General features: G+C 47.0%; 2 protein-coding genes across 2 annotated transcripts in view; one reads left to right on the top strand and one right to left on the bottom strand.

Annotated features, from left to right (window-relative positions):
* Window positions 1-3,585, top strand: part of tspearb (thrombospondin-type laminin G domain and EAR repeats b) — a gene marked incomplete at its 5' end in the record, with an annotated part of 28,696 nt that extends 25,111 nt beyond the window's left edge. The window contains 4 exons of the mRNA XM_079563751.1: window positions 132-308; window positions 721-899; window positions 2,899-3,000; window positions 3,075-3,585. Coding sequence (XP_079419877.1) covers window positions 132-308; window positions 721-899; window positions 2,899-3,000; window positions 3,075-3,228 — 612 coding nt within the window. The 3' untranslated portion in view covers window positions 3,229-3,585. The remainder of the gene's footprint in view (window positions 1-131; window positions 309-720; window positions 900-2,898; window positions 3,001-3,074) is intronic.
* A 1,459-nt stretch (window positions 3,586-5,044) lies between these two features.
* Window positions 5,045-21,810, bottom strand: part of LOC306968403 (uncharacterized protein) — a 35,043-nt gene continuing 18,277 nt past the window's right edge. Inside the window, exons 17-28 of the mRNA XM_079563750.1 lie at window positions 19,757-19,884; window positions 16,142-17,898; window positions 15,941-16,045; window positions 15,056-15,325; window positions 13,954-14,295; window positions 13,663-13,854; window positions 10,217-12,355; window positions 9,133-9,210; window positions 7,414-7,548; window positions 6,817-6,966; window positions 6,069-6,209; window positions 5,045-5,427 (exon numbers count right to left, since the gene is read on the bottom strand). Of these exons, the coding sequence (XP_079419876.1) occupies window positions 5,203-5,427; window positions 6,069-6,209; window positions 6,817-6,966; window positions 7,414-7,548; window positions 9,133-9,210; window positions 10,217-12,355; window positions 13,663-13,854; window positions 13,954-14,295; window positions 15,056-15,325; window positions 15,941-16,045; window positions 16,142-17,898; window positions 19,757-19,884 (5,662 nt within the window). The 3' untranslated portion in view covers window positions 5,045-5,202. The remainder of the gene's footprint in view (window positions 5,428-6,068; window positions 6,210-6,816; window positions 6,967-7,413; window positions 7,549-9,132; window positions 9,211-10,216; window positions 12,356-13,662; window positions 13,855-13,953; window positions 14,296-15,055; window positions 15,326-15,940; window positions 16,046-16,141; window positions 17,899-19,756; window positions 19,885-21,810) is intronic.

Here is a 21,810-nt window from a genome sequence, read left to right as displayed (position 1 = left end):
ATTTGGGTAAAGCCTGTAAAAGCTGGAGGTTTGGATTATCAGATGTCCAGATTGCATGTAAACGCCAAACATAATCTGGCCACACCTGTTTTCACCTACTCTGACCATGATCTGACCCTGCTGTGTTTCAGCGGCTGGAGGTGAACCAGACTCTCCGGACGGTGGGGGCCTATGACTGGGAGTTCTTCTCTGTGGGACAATACCACTTCCTGGTTGTGGCCAACACCTTCGACGGCAGGACCACCTCTGTGAGCTCCACCATTTACGTTTGGAACCAGGGAAGCTTCCAGCACTTCCAATACATCCCAGTGAGTGGGACCGGCTCAGGGTCAGCTCTCTCTGGTCTGGGGAGGGCTTATATGCTTTACACACTTGTACAGTGCTGGGAAAAACTACCTTCTAGATTTCATACATGATTCATGACACTTAAATGATTCTGATCATCACGTCCATTTTCAAATCACACAAAGGGTCAGATCTTCCGCCTGGCGCCGTCCATGCGCAACTCAAAACACAACGTGATACAAGCGAGATCTTGCTATTCCATGTGTGGGCACAAGAATCATAGAATGTCCCTTAAACTTAATATTTTAAAGGAAATTTGTAAATGAGGACTACTGTTGCAAGGAATATATGATCCATATAGTAATAATATTCATGTATTCTCTTGAAGTTGTACTTTACCTCCATGATAATGTCTGCGGTGGTCACTGTGTGCAGACTCAGGGGGCAGTGGACTGGGAGGCCTTCTCCTTCGAGGGCAGGTACTTCCTGGCTGTGGCCAACAGTCAAAGAGTGTCTGAGAGAGGCCCGAGCAACTACAGCATCAACTCCACTGTGTACGAGCTCAACCCCCTCACACAGAGCTTCCTGCGCTTCCAGGACATCCTCACACACAGGTGTGTCCTCACTAGTACATCCTCACACACAGGTGTGTCCTCACTAGTACATCCTCACACACAGGTGTGTCCTCACTAGTACATCCTCACACACAGGTGTGTCCTCACTAGTACATCCTCACACACCGGTGTGTCCTCACTAGTACATCCTCACACACAGGTGTGTCCTCACTAGTACATCCTCACACACAGGTGTGTCCTCACTAGTACATCCTCACACACAGGTGTGTCCTCACTAGTACATCCTCACACACAGGTGTGTCCTCACTAGTACATCCTCACACACAGGTGTGTTCTCACTAGTACATCCTCACACACAGGTGTGTTCTCACTAGTACATCCTCACACACAGGTGTGTCCTCACTAGTACATCCTCACACACAGGTGTGTCCTCACTAGTACATCCTCACAAACAGGTGTGTTCTCACTAGTACATCCTCACACACAGGTGTGTCCTCACTAGTACATCCTCACACACAGGTGTGTCCTCACTAGTACATCCTCACACACAGGTGTGTCCTCACTAGTACATCCTCACACACAGGTGTGTCCTCACTAGTACATCCTCACACACAGGTGTGTCCTCACGAGTACATCCTCACACACAGGTGTGTCCTCACTAGTACATCCTCACACACAGGTGTGTCCTCACTAGTACATCCTCACACACACACAGGTGTGTTCTCACTAGTACATCCTCACACACAGGTGTGTCCTCACTAGTACATCCTCACACACCGGTGTGTCCTCACTAGTACATCCTCACACACAGGTGTGTCCTCACTAGTACATCCTCACACACAGGTGTGTTCTCACTAGTACATCCTCACACACAGGTGTGTCCTCACTAGTACATCCTCACACACACACAGGTGTGTTCTCACTAGTACATCCTCACACACAGGTGTGTCCTCACTAGTACATCCTCACACACAGGTGTGTCCTCACTAGTACATCCTCACACACAGGTGTGTTCTCACTAGTACATCCTCACACACATATCTGTCCTCACACACCGGTGTGTCCTCACTAGTACATCCTCACACACAGGTGTGTTCTCACTAGTACATCCTCACACACAGGTGTGTCCTCACTAGTACATCCTCACACACAGGTGTGTTCTCACTAGTACATCCTCACACACATATCTGTCCTCACACACACACAGGTGTGTCCTCACTAGTACATCCTCACACACAGGTGTGTTCTCACTAGTACATCCTCACACACAGGTGTGTTCTCACTAGTACATCCTCACACACAGGTGTGTCCTCACTAGTACATCCTCACACACAGGTGTGTCCTCACTAGTACATCCTCACACACATATCTGTCCTCACACACCGGTGTGTCCTCACTAGTACATCCTCACACACAGGTGTGTCCTCACTAGTACATCCTCACACACAGGTGTGTTCTCACTAGTACATCCTCACACACAGGTGTGTCCTCACTAGTACATCCTCACACACAGGTGTGTCCTCACTAGTACATCCTCACACACATATCTGTCCTCACACACAGGTGGGTCCTCACAAGTACATCCTCACACACATACAGTATCTGTCCTCACACACAGGTGGGTCCTCACAAGTATCCTGATCTCCCAGGAGCGTCCTTTCTAGCATCCTCACCAGTGCTTCCTTGTCTGTTACTGTAAATCAGGGGTAGGCGAGTTTGTGTCATGGAGGGCCGATTTTCTTCATTGCCAAAACACCAAGGACCGAAACACACTTGTGGCCCAAAGTAAAGCACCTGTCTTGTGCAAATCTAAGTTTTGCAAATAACATATTACCTAATGGGGTGTTTTGCTGGGAAATGTGAAAATATTGAAAGTATTTTCCACATTTTAGAGTCCTTTTCACATATTTGGTCTCTGATTTATGAATAAATGTTTCTTCAAAATTCCCTTGGGGGTCAAAGGTTTTATGCTAGGCTTGACGTTGCCGACCCCCTGCTGTAAATGATATAGACTTCTCTGTGTTTGTCCCCTGTGCAGCGCAGTGGACTGGGAATACTTCACTGTTGGAGAGGAGAGGTTCCTGGTCGTGGGAAACTCTCACGATGGCAGCTCATACTCTCTGAACAGCATCATCTACAGGTGAAAGGTTGAACTACAGGCACATGGGCCCCAAGTCTTGCTGTTTATTTAGCCTTTTTTTTTTTCTTTAAAAGGTGGCAGGGCTACGAAGGCTTTGTTCCCGTCCATAGTTTACCCACGTTCGGCTGCAGAGACTGGGAGCACTTCACCACCACAGACGGGTCATTCCTGGTGTATTCTAGTGCCACCTCCAGGCTCAGCAAGGTGTTTCGCCTGAAGACCTACTGACCTGCACTTTATATCATGGATGCCCTCAGAAAAGCAGAGTTTTAAAAGAAAATATATTGACAATAACTTATATCAGCTTTTATCTGCAAACACACATTTGGGCTCAAAGCCTCATAAACTGATGACACAGTAAGCTATTTTAGACAAATGACTCAACTATTTAATAATGTACAAAGTCATTTATCTTGGTTTATCTATGCCCGACCTCATCAGAAGCTCGGTTAATGCCTGGCAGACCGTGAGGGAATGGGTTTGGTGTGTTGTGTGTATGTGTGTGAGTAAGTGGTTGGTGGTGGTTGGAAGCAGCCGCATTTCTGTCGTAAATACCCATAACCACAGAGTATGGAGTGAATGAGAATTGTGTCTGTAAAAGGTGCTGTACGAATAAATACCTTACCTTATCTTATTAATATTTGTACAAACAGATGTGCTATCCATTAAGTTATTATTGTTGCATATTATGTATTTGATTCTGAAATGAACTGATCTGTTTCTATCTGCCATTTGTTTGTCAAGTTCCTATCAGAATATTTCACGTATGTATGTGTGTATATGCACGTCTGTGGATCTCCAGATCTGGATCCAGATGAGTTTTATATTGTGGACCTTTGTGTGTAGATTAAGTGGGGCAGACGACACCCACTTAATAACTCCACATAATCTGGGTCTGGAAGAGGTGAAGGCACTCATGCCTTCTTGATGTAAGGCGAGAGAGTGCTTGTCAGTCAGCCAACAGGGCGCTGTAACTACGATTTCAGACCAGTTTAAAGTTTTTACCTGGTCAAGACAGATTTGACTTGAAGCTTAGGGTTATCTTTAGAACTGAGAATGGCCGTCATTTTAGCTCTACAATCGACATCATCCAAGAACTTTGTCCTCTACGACATTTCTAAACCTGAATATCTCCCACCCAATACATACTACTGTATTAACTTCTTTTGGCCTCTACAGAGATACCAAATGTGAAGGGACCCAGCTTTGGTTACTTTCTTTTTTTGATCAAGGAAAATGGCAGCTATCAATCCAAATACATTTGATGGGAAGAAGAAAAGCCTTTTATTGAGCAAATTTTGGATTGAAATATTGTTGGCATAATTCATATAACTAAGTGTCCTAAGAACACATGAATGCACAGCATGCTCATTTTAACTGTATATTATCAAAGTATTTAAGTGTTTAAATATTGTCCTCTGTCGTGGATATTTGTAGTTATTTTGTTCATTTTGATGGAGGAAAAAACTACAGAGATGGATGAAGACGACGCCGCTCCCCCATGTCAAAAGAGGAAACTCAGCCAAAAGAGCCTCTGAGACACTGTGGTCCATCCATCTTCCAGAAAAGAGCAAAACCTGTGCACAAAGTGCAAGGTGCAGCTCTGTGTTTCCAAAGAGGAATTACTTTTTGAAGTATCATTTGAACAAAGCGTAACCAAGTGATGATGGACAGTTTTTAGACGTTAAACTCTTTGTTATGTTGACCTTTTTTAGGACTAGCTTCACTTTTACACATATGCCGTTTACATGATATCTTCATCATTATAGTCAGGAGCATATTAGTCTTTTTATCTTATTCTCTTACAGCTGGTGTGGTGTCCTGTTTAAACAACTCTTTGGAAGGATGAGAGTTCTGGTAAGAATCAAAAGAACTCCTGTTTCTATCCACACGTCGACAGAAATGTAGCTGTTTTAATGTTGAAACTAGAGGTTAATGTTCATTTGATTTAACAAATGGTAAAATAGAGCCATGACTTGAACCTCAAAAACACTCAGAATGGAATGTTTTTAATCTTATTTTATTTTTAATTTACATAAAAATGAATGGACAGGAAATAGTCGTTGTGTAACAGTGAAAAATGTAACAGACTGGTTAGGTTTTCAAAAGAATACATCTGTACAGTACAAATAAGACTATGGTTCTGGCCTGGCAGTGGGCTGTTGGAGCTGAACTGGCATCACTCATCTTTGGTTTGACTGTTCATTGGCTGAGGGTCATGCTGAGGCGCTCCTCCCTGAGGCTTTGGTCCAGTCGCTGCGTCTCCAGCTGGAGGACGGTGGGCGTGGTGCGTCGGGACACCACGGTCAGTGAGGTGGTCAGGTCGCTGTGTAATGACTGCAGATGCGCGCTGTTCTGGGACAACTGTTCGATAAACTCCGTCTTTTGCTGACGGTTCAGGGCCACAGAAAGGCGGAGCCTGTCCACCTGAAACACAGGGGGCGCCGGTGAGGGAGTCCTGATACAAAAGATCAGCCAAAGAAGTACTGCTTCAAACGGATCTCTGAGAAACGAGTCAGGCATTCACAAAGAGCTGGAGTATGAGTGAAAGGGTCCGGAAATCTAACCTTAAATTATTCAAGATGGAAGCTAATAGATTTGAAGAAGCATTTATAACTACAGTATGTGAAACATTAAGGTCATTATTAGTGTCATATAAGAATTAATTTTACGTTAGGGTTGCACAATTGTGACAAAAAAAATAAAAAATTCTTACACATATTGCAATTCATTTCGATTTGCAATTTTTATACAGGATATGTTTATAGACACACGTGAAGTTTGTTTATAGTGACTGCAGTGCAAACAGAGATGATTCTGCTGCAGACACTTCTGATTGGCCAACAACCAAAGGAAGTGAGCCTCGATCATTCTGATAGAAGAACATGTCACTCAAACCCCCCCAAAAAAACCTCAGCCCCTCGAGGTTAGGTCACTATACCAGCTAAAACCTCATGTTGATAAAAGTTCATCCTGCGGCTCTAGTTTAAGCAGAAAAGACAACAGCTAAGCCACACCTGGACCTGTTCCATCTTCAATAGCATTAGTGCTTTAGTGCTGGGACTGACCTGGGCCTCGAGGCTCCGCACCCTGGCCCTCAGCCGCGCCTCCTCAGTGTGGGTCTCTGTGGACGGGACCTGTACTTCCTCCAGATCCACAGAGGGCAGGCCAGACAACAGCTGCTGAGTCCTGGACCGACGCTCCTCCACCTGAGCCACAAGGTCAACAAGAGGACACAGGCAGCTGAGTCTGGACATTTATCAACCTGCTGACGGTGTGACGAGAAAATATGTGTTAACTCCGCTTGTCTGAGGGCCCCTGCCTGTGTGTGTACCTGTGTAAGGGCCCCTGCCTGTGTGTGTACCTGTGTGAGAGCCCCTGCCTGTGTGTGTACCTGTGTGAGAGCCCCTGCCTGTGTGTGTACCTGTGTGAGAGCCCCTGCCTGTGTGTATACCTGTGGGAGAGCCCCTGCCTGTGTGTGTACCTGTGGGAGAGCCCCTGCCTGTGCGTGTACCTGTGTGAGGGCCCCTGCCTGTGTGTGTACCTGTCTGAGAGCCCCTGCCTGTGTGTGTACCTGTGTGAGGGCCCCTGCCTGTGCGTGTACCTGTGGGAGAGCCCCTGCCTGTGTGTGTACCTGTGGGAGGGCCCCTGCCTGTGTGTGTACCTGTGTGAGGGCCCCTGCCTGTGTGTGTACCTGTGGGAGGGCCCCTGCCTGTGTGTGTACCTGTGTGAGGGCCCCTGCCTGTGTGTATACCTGTGTAAGGGCCCCTGCCTGTGCGTGTACCTGTGGGAGGGCCCCTGCCAGTGTGTGTGTACCTGTGTGAGGGCCCCTCTCAGGCTGCTCCGCTCCTCTCTCAGCCTCTCGTTGTCCTTCTGCAGGCGTGTGATCTTCTGGCTCCGCCGTCTCTGCTCCAGCTCCAGCTCAGCCACCGCCCGCTGGAGGACGTCCAGTCTCTCCGCTGGGCCCTAAGGAGCCGGACAGACAGAGTTCACACGTGTGATCCGTGTCCCAGTCCCACATCCACCTGATCACATCCACTGTGACTGACCCCTGCTGCTTTAGGACTCACTGTGACTGACCCCTGCTGCTTTAGGACTCACTGTGACTGACCCCTGCTGCTTTAGGACTCACTGTGACTGACCCCTGTAGGACTCACTGTGACTGACCCCTGTAGGACTCACTGTGACTGACCCCTGTAGGACTCACTGTGTCTGACCCCTGTAGGACTCACTGTGTCTGACCCCTGCTGCTTTAGGACTCACTGTGACTGACCTCTGTAGAACTCTCTGTGAGTGATCCCTGTAGAACTCACTGTGACTGACCTCTGTAGAACTCTCTGTGAGTGATCCCTGTAGGACTCACTGTGACTGACCCCTGTAGGACTCACTGTGACTGACCCCTGTAGGACTCACTGTGAATGGCTCCTGCTTCTGGGGGCCCCTGTGTCCCTCCTTGTCCTGGGAGTGTGTGTGGGACAGCAGGGTCAGCAGCTCTTGGCTCCGTTGGCTGAGGGCCTCTTTGAGACGCTCCCCCTCAGCGTTGCTCTCCTGAAAGTCAGAGCAGAGGAGGTTCTGGATCTGGAGCACTTCAACTTTCCTGATACTTCAGAGAGTTTCAGCTTCATTGTTAAAGGAATAGAAAGAAGGTTGGGAACCACTGAAATAAAGGACCCGGCTTCTCGCATTACGAAGCATCAATGACATTAATGAGCACAATACAATGAAAATATTAAAAGCATAATTATTACTTTGGGGCTCGTTCTTATGAATGTCCACTTTTTACATAATATTTTATCAGCCACTCCATCCTGAGCTCTGGCTGACGACAGCAGCAGAGGATTGTGGGTCAATTTGTTCCCTTTACCACCGACACAGAGCAGGAAGCTCCAGGGGAAGGTGAGAAGGAGCGATAGGAGGCAGGAGGAGGAGGAGCTGAACAATGCAGGACACCATGCTCTGAAACAGGGACAACCAATGGCCGCTGGCTGCTCTGCTTCGAGACCACAACACTAGGGGCCGCCATTGGTCCGCCATTGCTGTAGTACCTCCATATAGCCGCTAATCTCCCATTAGAAAGCATTGCACTTTAGAAACATTAAAAACAACTTTAAAGCCTGGTTTCTAATTTTCAAAATTTTCTAAACGCTGGGTTAGCTACAATTACAGGGACCAGGCTGGTTTTCTTAAGAAACATTTGAAAAATCTGGTATACTAATGAGGGCCTGAGTTTGATTGACAGGCCGTTAGCATGAGAGCTAATGGGGCGGGCGCGGCTACGACCGAACTACGTGCCCCGCGAGGGTCCCTTATGCCCCTTTTAGGAACTTGCTTCGTCAGAGCAGGGTAGGAGGAGTCTGTAAATCCGCCATGATGTCCCCCTCAAACTTAGTTATTTTGGCAAACGGGGAGGAGTGAGGAAGACTGAGGAGGAGTGAGGAGGAGCTGTCTATTACAGGGGTGTCGCGGGCCTTAGTTTGGACACCCCTGGTCTATTATTTCATGGGACCAACCCGGGAGGCGCTGCATTGTTTCAGAGGAGACTGAAGGCAGTACTCCGGTTTCCCCGACCTCCGAAAACATGCTGCTCAGGTCGGCCCGCAACGGCTCAGGATTAACCCAAAACCTGAATGCTATTTCAACATACAATTGCACAATAAAGTACTACTTACGTACAGTACTTACAGTCGCTAAATCCACATTACGATGCTTCTTTCCATCTAAAATATTCACTACTTTAGTTCTTTCATGGTTAAAAAAAAAACGTATTCTCCAGCTAAGGAGCTCTTGTTTACGATAAACAGCGCATGTTGAGGGGAAATAGCGTCTACATGCCGTTATATCCTGGTTACTGTTGGAGAATCCAGGTTTGTCATTATTACCGGTAAACTGATATTGTCGGATTTCCAAAATCGAGAAACTGCAATAATTAAAACTTCCAAATGATATCTGGGAGCCGCTGCAGATCCACATACTGTTATTTACACTTACACACCTGAAGCTACTGGCATGACATTTGAGCTTTAAATCTAGGTGAGTTACTAATAATTTTACACTGCTTTAAAGAACATACCTGCATATGGAAAAGCATTCTGGACTCTTGTTTGAGTTCAGCAGTTGATATTTGACAGTTACCTGCAGCAGTAGTTTAAGTGCAGAAATCTCCTCCAGTCCAGAGCGCAGGCCCTGTCTCAGCTGCTGCAGCTCCAAAACCTAAGTTTACAGAAGAATGTTTGGCCACTTTTGATCTCTTCATAAATGACAAAGATTAGAATGAAAATGTGACCAACAAATCACAATCTCTGTGTAAGTACCACTTGTTTGAATACTTTTACAAAGCGTTGCTGTCATCAATGGTGTGCATAAACGTGCACGCTCTCGTGTACGCTCATACCTGAGCTGTACCAGCGGGTGAGTCTGGTTAAGGGCCTGGTGACTTTTATCACGATACGTATCACGACACAGTAATTATGAAGCATTATGTTTACTTAAAAATGTCCAAGGTTATAAACCAAATGCTATTTGACATTTATTGACGTGTTAAGACTGAAATGCCCATTAACACAAAAAGTAACAAAGTGCTGCGTAACTGTCACTGGAAAATAAAGGAGTGCAGGATAAAAATGCCTACAAACACAAGTATTGAAAGCGATAACTGGCAGCCGTGGCCTCGCCAAGGGGGGAGAAAGTCTTTTTGGGGAAACACAGTTTTTTACTCTTTTTAGCCGTTTTCTGGCGGAATATACACTTATTTATCACATACAAATAAAGTCAAGTCTAAGTCGGGTCCAGTTGGATGTTTCTCACAGTAGATTTCCCAGTAGAAGCGAAAAACCATGTTAGCATTCTCTGTTATTACGTATTTATGGGCTGTTGAACCACTTTGCTCCTCTCCATGTCTTTGTATCTGTGTTGGGAAGAAAACTACAGTATATTCATAATTCAGCATTTATTAAAGTAGTTTTGGAGTAATTATAGAAAAAATGTTCTCTTCTGTTTTCCCTCTGACTGCGTCAGACATTACCATGAGGTGTATTTCTCTTGATTGTTTGACATGTCGGTTACATCACAAGGCTGAAAAATATCATTATACTGTATCTACGAGCCAATGTTTGATGTTTGTTCATTTTTTTTTTCTTTATTGCCTTTTTGTATGAGTGTGTGTAAAAGAAAAAAGGCAATAACATATTTAAAAAATATGTGTGTTTTTTCCACTGACCTGTGATTCCAGATTGTGCTTCAGTTGCTTGACGTCTCGCTTTGCTGCTTCTCTCCTCTTCAGCCCCTGCTCAACCTCCTGCTTCAGATGGCCCTGGAGCTGCTGCGCCTCATCCAGCCTCCTCTGAAGATCCCTGACCGTCTCCTCTTGGGTCTTTCGAGTCTCCTGCTCCTTGGCCACCTCCTCTCTGACCTTCCTCAGCTGAATGCCCATCGTTTCCTGCTCCACTTCACTCTGCCGCTCCTCTACGTTCTTCTCATCGTTCTTCAGTTTCAGAGCCTCGTCCAGCCTCCTCTGAAGATCCCTGACTCTCTCCTCTAGTGTCCTTCGGGTCTCCTGCTCCTTGGCCGTCTCCTCTTTGATCTTCTTCAGTTTAACGTCCATCCTCTCCTGTTCCAACTCTCTCTCCTCTCTCTGCTGCTCCTCTATTTTCCTCTCCTCATTCCTTTGTTCTAGCGCCTCATTTAGCCTCCTCTGAAGATCCCCGGACTGCTTCTCTAGTGTCCTTTGAGTCTCCTGATCTTTGGCCATCTCATCTCGGACCTTCCTCAGCTGCACGTCCATCCTCTCCTGTTCGTCCTCTCTCTGCAGCTCCTCCAGGTTCTTCTCCTCGTTCTTCTGTTCCAAGGCCTCATCCAGCCTCCTCTGAAGATCCCTGACTGTCTCCTCTAGTGTCCTTCGGGTCTCCTGCTCCTTGGCCATCTCCTCTCTGATCTTCTTCAGTTTAACGTCCATCCTCTCCTGTTCCAACTCTCTCTCCTCTCTCTGCTGCTCCACTAGGTTCCTCTCTTCATTCCTCTGTTCTAGCGCCTCATTCAGCCTCCTCTGAAGATCCCTGGACTCCTTCTCTAGTGTCCTTTGAGTCTCCTGATCTTTGGCCATCTCATTTCTGACCTTCTTCAGCTGCACGTCCATCCTCTCCTGTTCGTCCTCTCTCTGCAGCTCCTCCAGGTTCTTCTCCTCGTTCTTCTTTTCCAAGGCCTCGTCCAGCCTCCTCTGAAGATCCCTGACCGTCTCCTCTAGTGTCCTTCGGGTCTCCTGCTCCTTGGCCACCTCCTCTCTGACCTTCCTCAGCTGAATGCCCATGGTTTCCTGTTCCACGTCTCTCTGCCGCTCCTCTACGTTCTTCTCGTTCTTCAGTTTCAGTGCCTCGTCCAGCCTCCTCTGAAGATCCCTGACCGTCTCCTCTAGTGTCCTTCGAGTCTCCTGCTCCTTGGCCATCTCCTCTCTGATCCTCCTCAGTTTAATGTCCATCCTCTCCTGTTCCAACTCTCTCTCCTCTCTCTGCTGCTCCTCTATTTTCCTCTCCTCATTCCTTTGTTCTAGCGCCTCATTCAGCCTCCTCTGAAGATCCCCGGACCGCTTCTCTAGTGTCCTTTGAGTCTCCTGATCTTTGGCCATCTCATCTCGGACCTTCCTCAGCTGCACGTCCATCCTCTCCTGTTCGTCCTCTCTCTGCAGCTCCTCCAGGTTCTTCTCCTCGTTCTTCTGTTCCAAGGCCTCGTCCAGCCTCCTCTGAAGATCCCTGACCGTGTCCTCTAGTGTCCTTCGGGTCTCCTGCTCCTTGGCCATCTCCTCTCTGATCCTCCTCAGTTTAATGTCCATCCTCTCCTGTTCCAACTCTCTCTCCTCTCTCTGCTGCTCCTCTATTTTCCTCTCCTCATTCCTTTGTTCTAGCGCCTCATTCAGCCTCCTCTGAAGATCCCCGGACCGCTTCTCTAGTGTCCTTTGAGTCTCCTGATCTTTGGCCATCTCATCTCGGACCTTCCTCAGCTGCACGTCCATCCTCTCCTGTTCGTCCTCTCTCTGCAGCTCCTCCAGGTTCTTCTCCTCGTTCTTCTGTTCCAAGGCCTCGTCCAGCCTACTCTGAAGATCCCTGACCGTGTCCTCTAGTGTCCTTCGGGTCTCCTGCTCCTTGGCCATCTCCTCTCTGATCTTCCTCAGTTTAACGTCCATCCTCTCCTGTTCCAACTCTCTCTCCTCTCTCTGCTGCTCCACTAGGTTCCTCTCATTCCTCTGTTCTAGCGCCTCATCCAGCCTCCTCTGAAGATCCCTGGCCATATCCTCTAGTGTCCTTTGAGTCTCCTGCTCCTTGGCCATCTCCTCTCTGTGCTTCCTCAGTTCAACATGCATCCTCTCCTGTAAAAGTTTTGTAAAAAAAAAAAATCATAAATTGCTGGACATTTACGGCCCAGCTCCAACGTGACCTAACTGTGTCCCCAGATCTGAGGTCGGCATGTTCAAATCAAACATTGCTTTTACAGAGAACAATTGACCTTTGGCAAAGCCCCCGGGCCCTTGGATATCTGCAACTATCGAGGCTAAAGCTCCAGTCTCTTGTGTCATGTTCTACTGGGTTCTGTTCTTATGTTAATGTTATATTGAATAAATATGGGCTTTAATGTAACTAACGTAACAATTATTTGTTAATCTATCAGGATGTCAGAATTGATTAATGTTACTCTAAATGTATTTTCTGTATTTTCTATGTGCATTTGAGGGACGGACGTTGCAAATTAGCCTTGGCTATAAATGTTGTAGTGTGGTACATGTTTATTGTTCACACATGGCCCTATCAAATACATGAATAAATAAATGAAGCTAAACCTAAAGGAGCCAAGCGGCTACACACTGTCTGTCTCCCCCGTGGCTGTTATTCAGCGAGGTCACATATTAGTCATGATTATCCAGCCGCGATATCACGCGTGCTATCAGCATTATCAAGGCTCTGCTCAGGGTCAGGGCAGCTCCACTCTTCCTGTAGCACTTACAAAGTAAACATGCAGATGCTCCAGGGGCAGAAACAGCTTTTTAGAGACGATGTCCAGCAACTCAGCTCATGAAAGTCGTGGCAAACGACAAGACGGATTGTAAACTTGGCTTACAAGTTAGCGGGGGAAAACCACTACTTTATATGGCAGAAGATCTGGGGAATGTCTGGTAGCAATGGTTGCTATGAGGTACGATTGGACAATGACGTATGGGGAAAGGTTTTTGCAAAAGGTCAATAACAATGACCTTGAACCTGGATATTTAAACAGCTCAAGCTACACCAAGTAACTTATTCAGTCTCTGTGACAGAGCTTCCAATAAGATGTCAAAGAGGGCGGTGACCATTGTGACTAAACATCATCTTGAAATCCAGGCTTTTGCATTAGACAGAGACAGAACTCATGTGCTCAGTGATGGAGCTTCTTTCTGCGTGTCTTGTCAGGTGTTTAAAATGACTGACAGTCACATACAAACTAAACCAAACTAGTTCAATCAAACAGGAATTCTCAGACATTCTGATAGATTAACAAATAAATGTGAGTCGTTTTGAACACCTGTGCACTGCTACCTGTCCCCACCCACGTTGACATCTCAGTCCCCAACTTTGGCTCAGAAGAAGTGATTTGGTTCATCATGAAACATGGGCTGTTTGAATGAAGACATATTGAATGTACCTGGATTTGTGAGGATTCCAATTTGATCCTGTCCAGCTCCATCCTCTGCTTCTCCACCTCCTTCTCCCTCCTCTCCTCCGCCTCCCTCTCCTTCTTCCTCCTCTCCTCCACCTCCCTCTCCTTCTCCCTCCTCTCCTCCGCCTCCCTCTCCTTCTTCCTCCTCTCCTCCGCCTCCCTCTCCTTCTCCCTCCTCTCCTCCGCCTCCCTCTCCTTCTCCCTCCTCTCCTCCGCCTCCCTCTCCTTCTTCCTCCTCTCCTCCGCCTCCCTCTCCTTCTCCCTCCTCTCCTCCACCTCCCTCTCCTTCTCCCTCCTCTCCTCCGCCTCCCTCTCCTTCTCCCTCCTCTCCTCATTCCTCTGCTCCTCCAGCCTCTTCTCTCTCCTGGCCTGGTCTTCATGCCTCAGCTGCTGTTGCTTCTTGTCTTCCTCCCAGAGTTCTTGGATGTTGCTGACTTCTCGGCTGAGGAGTGTGACTTTGGATTGGAGCTGCCTTTTCTCGTCCTCACTTCGTCTCATCCGCTCCGCCATATTCGTGGCCTCCTCTGTCAGCCTCTCGCACTGCTCTTCTAGTTCCTTATTTCTTTGAGACACTTGCCGTTTCTCCTCCAAGTTGGCCTTCAGCTCTGATTGGCTCTCCTGAAAACATATCCATTAAGAAAAACATAACTGTGGATTATAAACCTGCCTTGATAGTTTATCATTTGGTTTGCATCTCGTTGTGTGGTTGTAGCTCCCTCTGGAGGCAGCACTGGGAGTACTTATTTTAAGGCCCTGCAGGTGAATGGGGAAAAAATGTATGGCAAGTTTTCTGTCACATTTTCATACAAAAATAAGACATGTTATGCATGAAAATGTCCAAAAAACCTGACTAGATGACCTAGATCAGCAATCACTGTCAGCACAAAAACAGTTCATTGGTGCTATACTAGTCGTCCTGAACTTGTTTAAAGTTCTCTCAAATGTACATTAAAAGTAGGTGATGCGAAGACGTATTTCCAGTGGATTTAATAAGAAAAAGGAGACGAACATCAGCCACATGACGGCAGAGAGACGCAGCTGCTTTGTCCAAAGGCTGTTTGCGGTTGAAAAGTGGCAGGAAAAGTGATTTGTGTGAACTTTTGGAGATAAAATGTGCTTTTTGGCGTTTGCGTGGGGCTGCTGCCTTTACTTGTGTGTTCATGCCACCGTTATGACAGAGAAATGAAAAGAGATGTAGCTATTTTCTGTTTGTATATCGCTCTGTTATTGGCTGCTTTCCGTGTGTGAAGCTTTGGGTCGGTAAATCTGTAGATAGTATAATAGATAGATGGTGAAGTAAGTGAGAGCAGTGAAATATAATATATATATATATATATATATATATATATATATATATATATATGGAAGACAGACTCACCTCGAGTTGCTGATTGCGTTCAGTCAGATTTGCGCCGACTTCATCGCGCTCCTCCTCCGTCTGCCTCACTCGTCTGCGCAGTTGTTTCTCCGTGTCCTCCATCTTGGTTAACCGGGCCTCTGCGTCCCGCCTCTGCAGCTCCTCCCCGCGCTGTAGCTCCGCCCACCTCACTGCCTCCGCCCTGAGAAGCTCCGCCTCCTGCTCCAGCTGCCGGACTGAGCTGATCTGGTTCTCCAGACTGTTCTGTAGGCGCTGCAGCTCCTTCTCCCCCTAAGGCAGGTCCACAACGAAAAGAGGAGTTTCTTTGGACATGGCAGACATATGGCAGGTGAAGTCATTGATTATAAGATTGGCTAGTCTTCTCCCTTAACATCTTTAATGTCGAAGTAAAAAACACACCAAACTCTCTCTTTACGACTTGGGATTTTTTCTAAAATCTCTCCAATCCTATCCATTGACAAATAATGTTTGGTATCCGTGACGCCCCGATCTCCCCGACAACACTTTTTAATCCAAATATGGACCAAAGGAGATGTTCATTCTACTTTAGTAACTCCTACAGACTCCAAACTTTCCAGTCTGTAGATGTTACTTCACAATATCAAATAGCAAGCTAGTGCACCAAACAATATTTTGAAGCTTTCTTCAAACGGATTTTTCAGAATCCAATTTCTAGCCTTATCTTTGAAATAAAAAAATATGGGCACATTTTGAATTTTTACAGCTCCAAAAGCTCCAAAATCCCTCTGAGCAAATCTTTGTAACCACTATGTCACCAAATACAAGCATACATTTAAATTTTAGCCATTTTCACGCAAGAAATGTTTAATGTTTTCACGTGGTTTGAAGCTGAATGAAGTGGGTGAATGGACATGTGGGACCTACCTGCTCTCTCTGCTCCTCAGCCACGCTCAGCTCCACTCTCAGCTGCTCCACCTGTCTCTCTCTCTGTTCCTCGGCCACGCTCAGCTCCACTCTCAGCTGCTCCACCTGTCTCTCTCTCTGCTCCTTGGCCACGCTCAACTCAACTCTCAGCTTCTCCACCTGTCTCTCTCTCTGCTCCTCGGCCACTCTCAGCTGCTCCACCTGTCTCTCTCTCTGCTCCTCAGCCACTCTCAGCTGCTCCACCTGTCTCTCTCTCTGCTCCTCGGCCACTCTCAGCTGCTCCACCTGTCTCTCTCTCTGCTCCTCAGCCACTCTCAGCTGCTCCACCTGTCTCTCTCTCTGCTCCTCGGCCACGCTCAGCTCCGCTCTCAGCTGCTCCACCTGTCTCTCTCTCTGCGCTCCCTCCTTTTCAAACTCCTGGATCCTGACCTCAGACTCTCTGTCCGCTCGGAGTTTCTCGTCTTCCGATGCCCGCTGTTCTGTCATCATCCTTCGCATCTTCTCCTCCATGCCGTCTCGCTCACTCTGTAAGCCGTCTGTTTTTTTTCTCTCTTCGTCCAATCTTTCCAACAACATCTGCTCTTTCTCTTTCAGTTCCAAAACTTCTCCTCGAGAAGCGGCTGCTGCTCTCCGCTCCTTGTGGTTTTCCTCTTCAATCGCTTGATTTCGACGTCTAGCTGCTTCCAACTCTGCCGCCGTCTTGCCTCCTTCCACACGTAAGAGCTGCATTTGGCGAACTTTCTCCTCAATGACCTTTTCCAGATGTTTGATTTGCTCCGTCAATCTCTCCACGTTCTGCATCTGGTCATGCATTTCCCTTTTGTGGACAAGTTTTTCCTCCTCTAAAGTCTCCATTCGTTTAGTTACCCCCTGAATCTTCTCCTCCATCTCAGCCCGCTCCCTCTGACTCCTCTCTAGCTGTAAACGTTTCTCCTCAGAGATCGTATTGGTGGTTTCAATCTGATCCAACAGCCTTTGGATCTCTTCTTGTTTTCGCGCCTGAAGCTTCTCCAGGTCATGTTCTCGTTGCGTCTTCTGTTCTTCTAACCCCTTGACTCGCTCCCTCAGTTGTCCCACCTCCTCTTGGTGCATCCTCTGCTCCGCCTCCCTCCGATCTGTGTGCCGTTTCTCCTCCTCAGCTCGTGAGACTCTTGCTGCGTCCTGCTCCTCTCGTGCCTTCTCAAGTAGGTCAGACGTTGCCGTGAACTTCTCCTCCAGCTCCTCTCGCTCAGTGCGTAACCCCTTCATTTCTTCGGCCTTCTCCTGGTTCTGCTGCTCCAGCGTTTCCATCCGGTCCAGCAGTTGTTCCAGCTCCTGCTCGCGTTCTAGCTGACGGTCCTCGAGGCTCCTCAGTTCCTCTCTTTGTGCAGACCTTTCATTTTCGATCGTTTTTATTCTATTAAAGGCGTTTTTCAAATGCTCCTCCATTTGAACACACTCTTTCTGTAACCTTTGCAGTTCTAAATCTTTGTCCTCCTTGACTTTCTCCAACGTTTCAACTTGCTGGAGTAGCTTCTCCTGCCGTTCTTGGTCATCTTCTCCTTTCTGTTCCATTCTGGCAATCTTCTGAAGCATCTTTCTGTCCTCCTCAGCCAAGATCAGGCGTGCTGTCTCCGCCTCAGTGCATTTCTGCTCCAGGGTCCGTATCTGTTGCCGCGACGTCTCCAGCTCGCGAGTGGTTCGGTCCAACTCCTGGCGGGTCTTCTGAAGCTCCTCGCTCACAGTCTGAAGTTCACAGTCTGTGCCTTGTTTCTCCGTTTCCAGAGCATCCAGATGGCTCCTCAGCGCCTCCACCTCTCCATCCCTGGTGCCTAGCTCCAAGTTTAGATCCTCAAGCTTCTTCTGCCATGACTCCTCCAACAGTGTCTGGTCTCTGGCCTGCTTTCCCATCGCTTCTCCTCTTTCTCGATGTATCTTGTCGGACCTCTCCAGCTCTGTCTTCAAACACTCAATCTCTCCTAAACAACAAAAAACACACAATATCTTGTTAAAATTGACATATTTATATACCAACTTTTAAGCACCTTATAATTGATATCTTACATTTTAACAACACATAATGAGGACAATCTATCGCCAAAGATGGTTTGGTTAGAGCACTTGATTGGGGCTTTGTTTTTTTAATGTGTCCTAATGCAATAAAAGGAGTGAGTGCCATTGACTCCTCCAAACTGAAAGCTGCGTCCCTCAAAGTCATTTTTGAGTAATACACAACACGGAGCCGAACACCACTGTTATACCAGGACTGCACCACGTCACTGGTTAAAAACCAGGACTAAACCAGGACTGAATAAGAAACTAGAGCTCTTAGATAAAGAGAAAAGCAGTGACAACACGAAACACATTGGCTATTTACCTTTAACGAAAGCCCTGCAGAGCCTGAAGTTACTGCTGTTGTTTACTAAACTCCAGCAGCACCAAATGGATTCACCGGAGGGGAGGGGATCAACGATTGTTTTTGGAAAAAGTGAGCGCTCACTCTGCATTAGCCTTTTTTGGAACAGTTTCGGTAAATTATTAGTGACAGAGTAAGCACGCTCACTATGTAACAGATCTTTGACGTGGGAAGTGCTTTCACTTTGTCAGACAGCTCAGTGTATTTAGAAAAGTTTCTCTGAAAGAAAACGTGATGTGGATCTGGTCTGTCTGTGCAGCTCAGGAGGTAATAATGTCCTTTCTCTCTTTTTATCGCTGCTAAGTGGGAATTTAAGCAAAAAAATGAGGTTACAGGTGACGCTTGCTGCGGCCTGTTTTCTTTCTGTTGTGCTGTTTTAGGATTTACTCCTGAACTATACATACTATTTATATTAAAATAACATGGGTATCGAAAAAAGTACTGTTAAGGCACTGGTACCGAAAGCAGGTATCGTTAAAGTAGTGGTATCGAAAAAACTCACGGTACCCAGCCTTAATCAGAATGATCAAGCCTCGCTGCCTTTGGCTGCAGCCAATCTGAGGGATCAAGTTTGTCTGCGCTGCGCTCGGACACACTCCACATGTGTCTCGCACAGTCCGAACTGCAAACTATTCTCACATTCTCACTCTTGTTACAAACGAGTATCATGTATCACTCATGTATCATTGTATTAACAGACAGAGGTGATTCATGTAAATATGAGGCGGATTTTCATGAAACAAGCAGTGTGTAGCAGCTGTGTGAGAGCGCCACATTTATTAGAGAAGATTAAAACTAAGCATGTTTTTCTGGCTCCTAGAATGCCTCTTTGCCTCTGTCAGATTTGAATCTTGTTGCTAATGAAGCTGAAATGTAATAACTGAGTACTATGATGTTTATACACAGCTCGATACTCAATTACATAAAAAGCACAAAAAAAAGAAGTCAGATCAGATATTTTTATAGTTGAGAAATACAAAAAAACTTCACTGGAAGTGGAGATGTTGATAAAGGCAGCCAAATATAAGATTCAAACAGGTCACCCACTGCAAAAAAATACTTTTCTACATCGAGCTGCTCAAGAGCAGGTTTTGGGTCAATGGAAACAGTTCAATCCAAAATGTCACACAGAGTGGTTTACACTCTTACAAGCACAAACATGGTGATTATTGTAATAGTGCAGAGCCATGTGGAGGACTGTTCTATCATGCAATCAAATCCAGGAAACACAGATATCGGTGCTTCAGCTGTACTACTATTCTAAGTTTACACTAAGTTTTTGTTAAGGGAAAAATGTTATAACATGGTTACAGTGTTCAAAAGTTCAACCTTGCATGTCCTCTTAATAATGTGTTTAGAGTCATGTTGTGCTAGAGAGCCACTTTCCCAGAGAAAGCAGCACTGTGGTGTTGGGTACTGACCCTGGAGCGTTCTGTTAAGGTCCTGAAGGGTCTGGAGATGGGCCTGGAGATGGGAGCCCCTCACCTGAGACTCCCCCAGGTCCTCCTCTGCCTGGCTGAGCTGCTGCCTCAGAGACACACACAGAGCCCTGCACAACAACAGAAGACAGGAGGATCAAATCACGGAGACGAAGATTTTCTTTATTGTAAATAGACTGAGGGCCGAAGCCGCGGAGTATTAGGCCAAAGTAAAGCACAACACTGGAAAAAATGACCATCTTAAATTAGATACATGACTTAAAATTGCTTGAGTTACAGTTCTTCTATGTTGAATTTGAGTCGGTTTGAACTAATCCAAGATACAAATGCTAAAGCGCCAATGGAACAAGAAAAAGACCCACTTGAAATCAGACAAATAATTGTTTTTCACTTGAAATGACACAAAATTATCTGAATTAAGAGAATAACAACTACTAGAGATTTTATCTCGTCTAAGACCAGACCTAATCAACTCAAACCTTAGATTTAATCTCTTAATTCAAGAAGATTTATGTCATTTCCTTCTTAAAACAATTATTATTTTCCAGTGCACTTCTTTGAAATGTCAGTATTGTACATAATATATGACCTAACTGGGTGTATTGACAGTATTTCTACCTTCTACCATCAAAATAATGTTAAAAGTATTCTCTGATTTGTGTAATAATGTTTCTCAAAATCATCTTGAGGGCCAGAGGAGCAGCGCTGGAGGGCCGGATTTGGCCCCCGGGCCTGACATTGCCTACCCCTGCCAGAGAGCAGTTTTGAGGATAAAGAGAAATGCGAAGCAAAGAAGAAACAAAGAAGAACTACTCAACTAAACCATGTCCAGTTAAAAATCTAAGCATCACTACGACATCTGACAGTAGTGAGAAGTAGCTGACAGCAGTAGTAGAAGTGAGTATCTGAACTTAGGGGTTAGTGATATGGCAAAAATAGAATATCATGATTTTTTAAATATAAACTGACATTTTCAAATACAAATTACACACTAAAGAAGGGGGGTGAGAGGAGAGAGAGGAGAGAGAGGAGAGAGGGGAGAGAGAGGAGAGAGAGGAGAGAGAGGAGAGAGAGGAGAGAGAGGAGAGAGAGGAGAGAGAGGAGGGAGCGGAGGGAGCGGAGGGAGAGGAGAGAGAGGAGGGAGAGGAGGGAGAGGAGAGAGAGGAGACAGAGGAGAGAGAGGAGAGAGAGGAGGGAGAGGAGGGAGGGGAGTGAGAGGAGAGAGAGGAGGGAGCGGAGGGAGCGGAGGGAGAGGAGAGAGAGGAGGGAGAGGAGGGAGAGGAGAGAGAGGAGGGAGAGGAGGAAGAGGAGAGAGAGGAGAGGAGAGAGAGGAGAGAGAGGAGAGGAGAGAGAGGAGAGAGAGGAGGGAGAGGAGGGAGAGGAGAGGAGAGAGAGGAGAGAGAGGAGAGAGAGGAGGGAGAGGAGGGAGAGGAGAGAGAGGAGAGAGAGGAGAGGAGAGAGAGGAGAGGAGAGAGAGGAGAGAGAGGAGAGAGAGGAGGGAGAGGAGAGAGAGGAGGGAGAGGAGGGAGGGGAGTGAGAGGAGAGAGAGGAGGGAGGGGATAGAGAGGAGAAAGAGGAGAGAGAGGAGAGAGAGGAGAGAGAGGAGGGAGAGGAGGGAGATGAGGGAGAGGAGGGAGGGGAGTGAGAGGAGAGAGAGGAGGGAGAGGAGAGAGAGGATGGAGCGGAGGGAGAGGAGAGAGAGGAGAGGAGAGAGAGGGAGAGGACGGAGAGGAGAGAGAGGAGGGAGGGGAGTGAGAGGAGAGAGAGGAGGGAGAGGAGAGAGAGGAGGGAGGGGAGTGAGAGGAGAGAGAGGACGGAGAGGAGGGAGAGGAGAGAGAGGAAAGAGAGGAGGGAGAGGATGGAGCGGCGGGAGAGGAGAGAGAGGAGAGAGAGGAGGGAGGGGAGTGAGAGGAGAGAGAGGAGGGAGAGAGGAGGGAGAGGAGGGAGAGGAGAGAGAGGAGAGGAGAGAGGAGAGGAGAGGGGAGGGGGAGGAGGGAGAGGATGGAGCGCAGAGAGGAGAGAGAAGAGAGAGGAGA

The sequence above is a fragment of the Gobius niger genome, assembly GCF_951799975.1.
Source record: "Gobius niger genome assembly, chromosome: 9".
Taxonomy (NCBI): domain Eukaryota; kingdom Metazoa; phylum Chordata; class Actinopteri; order Gobiiformes; family Gobiidae; genus Gobius; species Gobius niger.
This window is presented reverse-complemented; position numbering and strand designations above follow the sequence as displayed.